The 8,294-nt window shown below is 56.4% G+C and overlaps 1 protein-coding gene and 1 non-coding gene across 2 annotated transcripts; one reads left to right on the forward strand and one right to left on the reverse strand.

The window, feature by feature from the left end:
• The first annotated feature begins 308 nt into the window (after positions 1–308).
• On the forward strand, positions 309–401 carry TRNAI-UAU. The gene is given in 2 exon segments: positions 309–346; positions 366–401. It is a non-coding gene; the product is annotated as a tRNA-Ile (tRNA).
• A 3,105-nt stretch (positions 402–3,506) lies between these two features.
• Positions 3,507–6,074, reverse strand: ZFP36 (ZFP36 ring finger protein). Its single transcript, XM_025368718.1, has 2 exons — positions 5,997–6,074; positions 3,507–5,185 (listed from the first exon to the last, which is right to left on the reverse strand). The coding sequence occupies exons 1-2, from the start codon at positions 6,036–6,038 to the stop codon at positions 4,229–4,231; spliced, it is 999 nt and encodes a 332-aa protein (XP_025224503.1). The 5' UTR covers positions 6,039–6,074; the 3' UTR covers positions 3,507–4,228.
• Between the last annotated feature and the right edge of the window lie 2,220 nt (positions 6,075–8,294).

Here is an 8,294-nt window from a genome sequence, read left to right on the forward strand (position 1 = left end):
TCACGCCATTCTGCTGCCTCAGCCTCCCGAGTAGCTGGGACTACAGGCGCCCGTCACCTCGCCCGGCTAGTTTTTTGTATTTTTAGTAGAGACGGGGTTTCACCGTGTTAGCCAGGATGGTCTCGATCTCCTGACCTCGTGATCCGCCCGTCTCGGCCTCCCAAAGTGCTGGGATTACAGGCTTGAGCCACCGCGCCCGGCCAATCCAAAGTTTTTAATTTGCATGTGTAATACAGGGCGGGGCCCTCCGGTGAGGTCACGTGGCTACGAACCACTGAAGAAGTCCCCGGCGGAGGGGTGCGGCCGGAGCTCCAGTGGCGCAATCGGTTAGCGCGCGGTACTTATATGACAGTGCGAGCGGAGCAATGCCGAGGTTGTGAGTTCGATCCTCACCTGGAGCACTTTTAATATTTTTCTCATCAGTTCTCTTTTATTTTGTTTTTATTTATTTATTTATTTTAGACGTAGTTTCACTCTTGTTTGCCCAGGCCGGAGTGCAATGGCACGATCACGGCTCACCGCAACTTACGCCTCCCAGATTCAAGCGATTCTCCTGCCTCAGCCTCCCTATTAGCTAGGATTATAGGCATGTGCCACCACGCCCCGCCAATTTTGTATTTTTAGTAGAGAGGGGGTTTCTCCATGTTGGTCAGGCTGGTCTAGAACTCCTGACCTCAGGTGATCCACCAGCCTCCGCCTCCCAAAATGCTGGGATTACAGGCGTGAGCCACCGCGCCTGGCTCCTCATCAGTTTTTATAAACTTATACATCTTATAAACCAACCAAAACATCTACATCACTTAGATGAATGAACGTGTCTATCTTTTGAATTATTGGGCTCAAAAGACTCCTAGGGCTTAGGCGACGGTCCTTTGGGTGTTCTGTATTATAGGAAGGTGCCGTTTCCGTCTCAGCCACCAGGTGGGGGTATCGTCTCTTATTAGATGCTCTGGGCATGGACTTGAGTGCAGTTTGACTTTTGTAGAGATGTGTGTCCTGGGCAAACTGTATATGACTGCCTCCTCCGTATTTCTCTCTCTTTTTAATGCCTCTTTTACAGATGAACATATTTATCTATCTTGGAGTTTTCAACCTCTGTTGAAAAGGAAAACTATGTTTCCTTTCCGTTTTTGAGTCCACTTGTTTTTTTAACATGTATTGAACATTCACTATGCGCCTGGCTTCCTTTAGCTGTGTGTAATACGGCAGTAAACAAGTAGGCCCTGCCCCTGAGGACGGGACATTTTAGTGGGGAGGCAGATTGCTGTCAACATAAGAATTAAGTACATTTTAATGTCAGGTGGTGATGATAATGTCATGGAAAAAGTCGAGCAAGGTAGGGAGGATGGAGTAGTTGGAGGTGGGGTGTGGATTGCGACAGCAGTGGTCAGGGAGGATCTCAGAGAAGGCAACTTTTGAGCAGAGACCTGAAGGAGGGGAGTTAGCCATGGGGACACCTGGGGAGTGTTCAGGCAGAGGGAACAGCTAGTGCAAAGCTCCTATGGATGAAGCAGACCAGACTTGGCAGAGCAGCTAGGAGGCCAGTATGGCTGGAGCAGAGTGACCAAGGGGGAGGGGGGGTAAGCGATGGGCGCGACTGTGTGGGCTGTGGGGAGGACTTAGGACTTTAACTTGTATGTGATCTGACTCAGGTCTCATAACAGGCTTTGTTTGGTTGTCTCGTGGGGGAGTGGGGAAAGGAGAGACTGAAGGCACGGGCTAGAGCAGAGACTGGGACAGGGGCTGCTATGAAGATGCAAATGGGAGACGATGTTGGCTAGGACCGGGGTGGGGGTCATGGTGGGGGCAGGTGGATTGTGGATCTATTTTGCAGGTGGATCAGACAGGATCGCTGTTGGCCTGGGGTGTGGGTTTGAGAGCAAAGTGTCAAGGGATACTCCTGGGTCTCTGGCTTAAGCCCTGGCAGATGGTGGGAGGTGCCATTTTCTTACATGAGGGATTCTTTGAGGAAGGGGCAGAGAATCTGATCTGGCTAAAGGAAGGACCAGGGATGTTGTTCTTTCAGTCTCCAAGGCTCTGTTTCAGCAAATGTCTCTTCACCGCTTGCTCTTGGTGTCTGCCCCTCCGCTGCCTTTGCATCTCAGGGGTTCTGACTCCCTCTCGCCTGACCCTCTTCTACTTATCAGGGCCTGAGCCCTTTCCCATAAAGGAGGCAGTTTCCTGGAAGAGGAGACCAAAGGTCAGTGAGCAAGGGAGAGGGCCAAGGAGGCCTGAGAGCTGGAGGGAGGCTTGAGGAGGGTAGAAAGAAGGGAGAGGAGGGAGAGAGAGGGAGAGAGAAGAGGAGGAGGAGTAAGTCTTGGGGGAAGAGGGGAAGAGGACAATGGGGAGTGGGAGGGCAAGGAAAGGGTGGAGAGGGAAGGAAGGACGGAAAAAGAGAGAGAAAGGAGACGGGAAGGAGGAGAAAGGGGGTAAGAGACGGCAGGATGGGGAGGCTGAAAGTGGGGGGAGAGGAATAATGAGGGAGGGGACAAATTGGAGGGGGGAGAGAAGAACAGAAGGCAAAGGGCGTAGGGCGGGGCAGCAGGGTGCAGAAGAGGAAGTGAAAAGGAGGAGGAAGGGTGAGGGTAGGGAAAGGAGAAAAGAGGGAAGTGGGAGGGAAGACGAGGCAGAGCGGGGCAAGGAGAAAGAAGAGGGGTCGCGGGGGGCGAAGGCTGGGCGGCAGGGCCGAGCCGCAGGCGCTGACGCAGGGCGGCTTCCGGGCGCGGGGCCCCGGGGCTGGTCCTGACGCCGCTGGCCTTGTATGGTCTGAAGACGCTGTTCCCCCGGGGCCCCTCCTAGACGCGCGGCCCCTACCCACACGCCCTGGCCTCGCGGGGCCGACCCTGGTTGGTGTCCGAGGCCTCGGGCTTCCAAGGTTCGGAAATGCCAAGACCCAGTCATTCCCGGGCTCCGGGGTCCCGGTGGCCAGAAATCTGCCACTCCGACCCACCAGGGGTCTAGAGTCTAAAGCGCTAGGGGACACAATCTGAGACTCCCAAATGTTGAGACCCTAAACTCTTGAGACCCTAAAACCCGCTTCCCCAACATCCAGAAGGTGTCGAAGCCCCCCCGGAACCCCTAGTCCCGAAACGGGTTCCGCTACCCCAGGCTGCCCCGCCCCGCGCCCGCCCCCGCTCGCTCTGGGCGCGCGCCCCGGCACATTCCGTCCTCCCCACCCGGCCCCTCCCGCCTCCCGCCTCCCGCGGCCCCGTGGGGACGGAAACATTCAGTCCCCGCCCGCGCCCGCCCGAGAGCTGGGTCAAGGAGCCCGGCAGGACGGGAGCGCAGCGCCCCCGACGCCCGGGAACTGGCTCCCCCGGTTCCCATCTGGTGACCTCACCTGGTCCCACCCTTTCAGGTGAACTGCCAGGCCCGGTGACGTCACTTCCTGCCAGGTAAGCGCCGCGGGGCTCGGAGAAGCAGAGTTGACTGCACCCAGCTTCCAAAAAGTCACCCTCTCCCTCCCCATTCCTGTCTCTAGACCGCGAATAAGCCAGGATCCCAGCTTACACTCAGATTGTTTATTTAAAAATGCCCCAAAACACAAAAATAGACTTTTAAGGTAACAATATATATTACTAAATATATTATAGTCTACTTATAATTATACCGTCGTTTCCAATATTACAAAAAAAGAGAAAGAAAAATACAAGGGAAGCAGACGACCCAATATATATAAATACTATAAAATCATATTAGAATAAATAAAGTCGTCATAAATAAAGGGTCCATTGATTTATGGGTGGGGTTTGGCAACGGCTTTGGCTACTTGCTTTTGGAGGGTAATTTGAGCACCAGGATTCTCCCTCAGGAGAGGTTCCAGTTACCAAGAGACACTGGAACCTCAGGTCTATAAACACTGGAGGAGCAATGAAGGCCTATTATTCACAGCACGTAAGATTCTATGAGACAGATTTGGGCAGGGAAGAGGTGGGGAGAGGGCTCACTGCCTCCCTTAAATATGCTACATTTTTTTTTTTTTTTTTTTGTCAAAAACCTCAGAAGACACTCCATCCCCCACCACCATGAATACTGAGCTTGCACACTTGGGGACCTGCCCCAGTGTGAGGTCAGGGGAGTGGGTTAATGCATTCTGGAAAAGGGGGTTACTTGATTACTTGATTACTGTCCCTCAAGTCCCCATAGCCCTGGGGTACATGCAGAGACCACAGTGCAACAGACGTGGCTCCCCGCTGAGATCCAGCTGATCTGACCGGGCAGTCACTTGTCACTCAGACACAGAGATGCGATTGAAGATGGGGAGTCGCCGGGGGGCTGCCGCGGGCTGGGGTGGTGCAAAAACCCCCGCCTCGAAGACAGGAGAGTCAGAGCCCCCCAGGCTGCTGCCGCTGCTGGCATATTCATCAGGGTCGGATCCCAGGGACTGTACAGAGGGGGTCCGAACCAGGCCACCCAAGGGCCCCCAGACGCTGACAGGAGTGGCCCTTCGGCAGGAAGGGCAACAGAGTGGGCTGGGGTCTCTTCGAGCTACGGGGGTACCAGGGGCAGCAGAGAAGGCAGAGGGTGACAGTGGAAGGTCCCCAGGTGGTGGCGGGGAGCTGGAGGGCGAGAAGGAGCTGGAGGACAGGGAAGGGCCGACCAGGCCTGGTGGTGGTGGTGAGGTCCGGCGGCCAGAGGGCAGGCCGGAGAAGCTGATGCTCTGGCGAAGCACAGGAGGGTGGCCCGGGGCCGCCAGGTCTTCGCTGGGGTTGTGGATGAAGTGGCAGCGAGAGCCATAGGGGCAGCGGCCCTGGAGGTAGAACTTGTGGCAGAGTTCTGTCTTGTACTTGGGGTGGCGATTGGCCTGGCGCAGCTCGCCCAGGCCATGGGCAAACTGGCACTTGGCCCCGTAGCGGCAGCGTCCACTCTCTGAGAAGGTCCGACATAGCTCTGTCTTGTAGCGCGAGGGGGTGGTGGAGGTCGCAGTGGGCGAAGTGGGTGAGGGTGACAGCTCGGGGCCCAGGCGGGGAGCCAGCGGTGCGAAGCCAGGGGGTGGGGGCACCCAGCCACAGCTGCGGCCTTCTACCAGGCTGGTGGAGCGGCCAGGCAGGCGGGAGGTGACCCCAGACGGGCTGGAGTCGGAGGGGCTCAGGCTCCAGAGTCCCGAGGAGCCCCAGCCTGGGCTGGACTCAGTCCCTCCATGGTCGGATGGCACCGGCACGTCAGGGCTCAGCGACAGGAGGCTCTGCGGAAATGGGTCGGTTAAGGTACCCGAAAATGCAGGGCGACGCCCCACCCCAGCTGCAGGGAACTAGAGCTTGCCAGGCCGGTTTGTGGGCTCCTGGCCTGAGCCCCACCCGCCTGCAAAAACCCCTGGGTTCCGGATGCCAGGAACCCAGATTTGGAGGTTCTGAGTTTACCCACGACCGAGGCCTTATCCCGAGGGACCCAGGAATCCCGGCTTTCCCGGCTGGACCAAGAGGGGGCCCCGAAGTCAGGGCACACCACTTTTTCCCAATTTTGGGTCTCTTGCCCTCCCCAGATATGACCCACGCGTTAGGATCTCCAGTTTCACAACTGGAGGAACCGGGCAAAGTTGACCCAGGGGTCCGGATGGCTTCGGTTTTAGGGTTCTCAGAGAACTACGGTCAGGGACTGGAGAAAAACAGAAGTCGGATCCCCCCCACCCTGAGACTTCAGCCCCAGAGACGCCTCCGCGCAAAACCACGCCTTCAGCAACGACTAGGGGTGAGCCAGGTGTGGGGGCCACTTCCGCCTCCAGGCAGCCTAGGTCTGAGAAAAGTTCTCCGACTTTCCACTCGCACGGGCCGCCCCACCCATGTTTGGGCCAAGAGCCGGGAGTCGTGGGCTCCATTTTCACCTCCAAATCACCAAGCTGGTCTGAGCGGGAGGCAGGGGCCCCAGGCTGGAGGGCGCGGCGCTAGGAAGCCCCAGTTGGAGAAGAGAGGCAAGCGTCCCGGGATGGAGTTTGCGGCGCTAGAGAGCTGGGGAGTCAAATGTGCAGGTACCGGGGGTGCCGTGCGGTGGGGACTCACCTCGTAGATGGCAGTGAGATCCATGGTGTAGCGGTTGGCCATTAGAGGGGAGTCGGCCGAGAGTCGGAGCGCTGAAGTCAGGCTGAGGCTGGCAGGGAGAGCCGGCTACTTAAACAGCAAGCACGGGGCGGGGCCTGGGCCAGGGGCGGGGCAGGAGGGGCGCTTCCCGGACGCGCGCCCCCGGCGCAGCCCGGCGGGCCCTGGACTGGTTCCCTTCCGCCCGGCCCTGGGCCAGGACGCGCCTGAGCTTGGCCGGTGGACAGCCGCGACCGGGCGGGGAGTGCGTGGGGAAAGGGTGGGGGTCGGGGTGGGGGTGCGGATCGGGGGGGCGCCTGCCCAGTTTTCAAAGCTGGAGACTGAGGCGTGTAGAAGGAAACTGGGGCGGAGGTGGGGACAGGGCTTAAGGGGCAATTGACAAGGGCAGAGGCCCGATGGGGGTGCGCGTGCGACACAGACGGACGGGGGCGGGGAGAGACACGCAGAGGGGTACAGACAGACAGGGAGAGAGGCAGAGAGAAAAACAGACACACACACACACCGAGAGACACATACAGGGAGAGATAGGGTGAGGAGGGGAGGGACGGTGGGGAGACAGAGACAGTCCCAGAGACAGATTCAGAGGGAGAAGAGGGTTGGGAGGATCACAAAAAGAAACAGAAAGGGGCTGAGCGCAAGTGGTTTACGCCTGTGATCCCAGCACTTTTTGTGTTTTTCTTTCTTTCTTTCTTTTCTTCATTATTATTTTTTTGAGAGACAAGGTTTCCCTATGTTGCCCAGGGTGATCTTCACCTCCGGGACTGAAGGGATCCTCCCACCTCGGCCTCCCAAAGAGCTGGAATTACAGGTGCGAACCACCAAGCCCGGCCAATCCCAGTACTTTGAGAGGGTGAGGCAGGTGGAGTACCTGAGATCAGGAGTTCAAGATCAGCCTGGGCAACAGTGAGATCCCATCTCTACAAAAAATACTATTTAAAAAAATTAAAAAGAAAAACTGGACAAAAAGGAGAAAGACTGTGAGAAACAAGCACTTACAGAAAGAAATCTGCCGAGCAAAGTGCCAAGAAAGAGCCGGCAGGCCTTGGAGGGGAATTCTCTGAGAACTGCCTGCCTTGTGTTGTCTCACTCCTAAACAGCCCAGACAGATGAGACCTGGACTGCTCTCCCTCTCCCCACTTGCTGGGGTTGGGTGGGTGAGTGAGTGGGTTGGGGTCCAGGATACCTAGCAAGGCTGAAAAGGGGCCTCCTTTCCCAAGTCACAGGGCGGCTCTAGCCCCTCATCCTCAGGCAGATGATCTCTTCTAGGCTGAGTTAAGGAGAACTCACCTAGGCTGAGTTCTAAATGCTTTACGCACATTAATCCTAATGGTAGGTGGTATGCCTATTTAAGGCAGGAGGAAACCAAAGTGAAGTTACTCTCCTGCCCGCCTCACACCTGTAGCCCTAGCACTTTGGGCACCCAAGGCGGGCGGATCACGAGAGCTCAGGAGTTGGAGACCAGTCTGGGCCACATGGTGAATCCCCGTTTCTACCAAAAATACAAAAATTAGCTGGGTGCGGTGTCACACGCCTGTGGTCCCGCTATTGGGGGGTGGGGAGGGAGCAGGCTGTGGTGGGAGAGTCGCTTGAACCCAGGAGGCGGAGGTTGCATGAGCTGAGATCCCCCCACTGCACTCCAGCCTGGGGCACAGAGTGAGACTCCCTCTCAAGGGGGTAATAAACGTTAATCTTCTAGTTCGAGCTAGCAAACGGCAGAGGCCTCCTACCAGGGCCTGAAATTATGTTGAGGTTTGCCCTCTAAGAAAACTCAAGATTGGCAAGGTGGAGGTCTTTCACTATAATGGATGGTTGCATTGATTGAAAGCTGTTTTAAGCTTTCAAAAAGAAAAAAAAATGGGTCATCCTCAGTTGATGGCTGGATGGGCCTCTTATAGTGGGGTGTGCCTTCAGACTATATTTTCCTTTTTTTTTTTTTTAATTTTGAGACGGAGTGTCACTCGGTCGCCCAGGCTGGAGTGCAGTGGGGAGATCTCGGCTCACTGCAAGCTCCGCCTCCCGGGTTCACGCCATTCTCCTGCCTCAGCCTCCCGAGTAGCTGGGACTACAGGCGCCCGCCACCATGCCTGGCTAATTTTTTGTATTTTTAGTAGAGACGGGATTTCACTGTGTTAGCCAGGATGGTCTCGATTTCCTGACCTCGTTATCCACCCGCCTTGGCCTCCCAAAGTGCTGGGATTACAGGTGTGAGCCACCGCTCCCGGCCCAGACTACATTTTCTTTTTTTTTTTTTTTTTTTTTTTT

Source organism: Theropithecus gelada, chromosome 19, assembly GCF_003255815.1.
Source record: "Theropithecus gelada isolate Dixy chromosome 19, Tgel_1.0, whole genome shotgun sequence".
NCBI lineage: Eukaryota > Metazoa > Chordata > Mammalia > Primates > Cercopithecidae > Theropithecus > Theropithecus gelada.

Bases quoted from the DNA above. Each gene is read 5' to 3' on its own strand.
- ZFP36 (XM_025368718.1), bottom strand. From the start codon at position 6,038: ATGGCCAACCGCTACACCATGGATCTCACTGCCATCTACGAG. The intron at 5,186-5,996 runs GTGAGTCCCCAC...CCATTTCCGCAG, and splicing joins ATCTCACTGCCATCTACGAG to AGCCTCCTGTCGCTGAGCCC.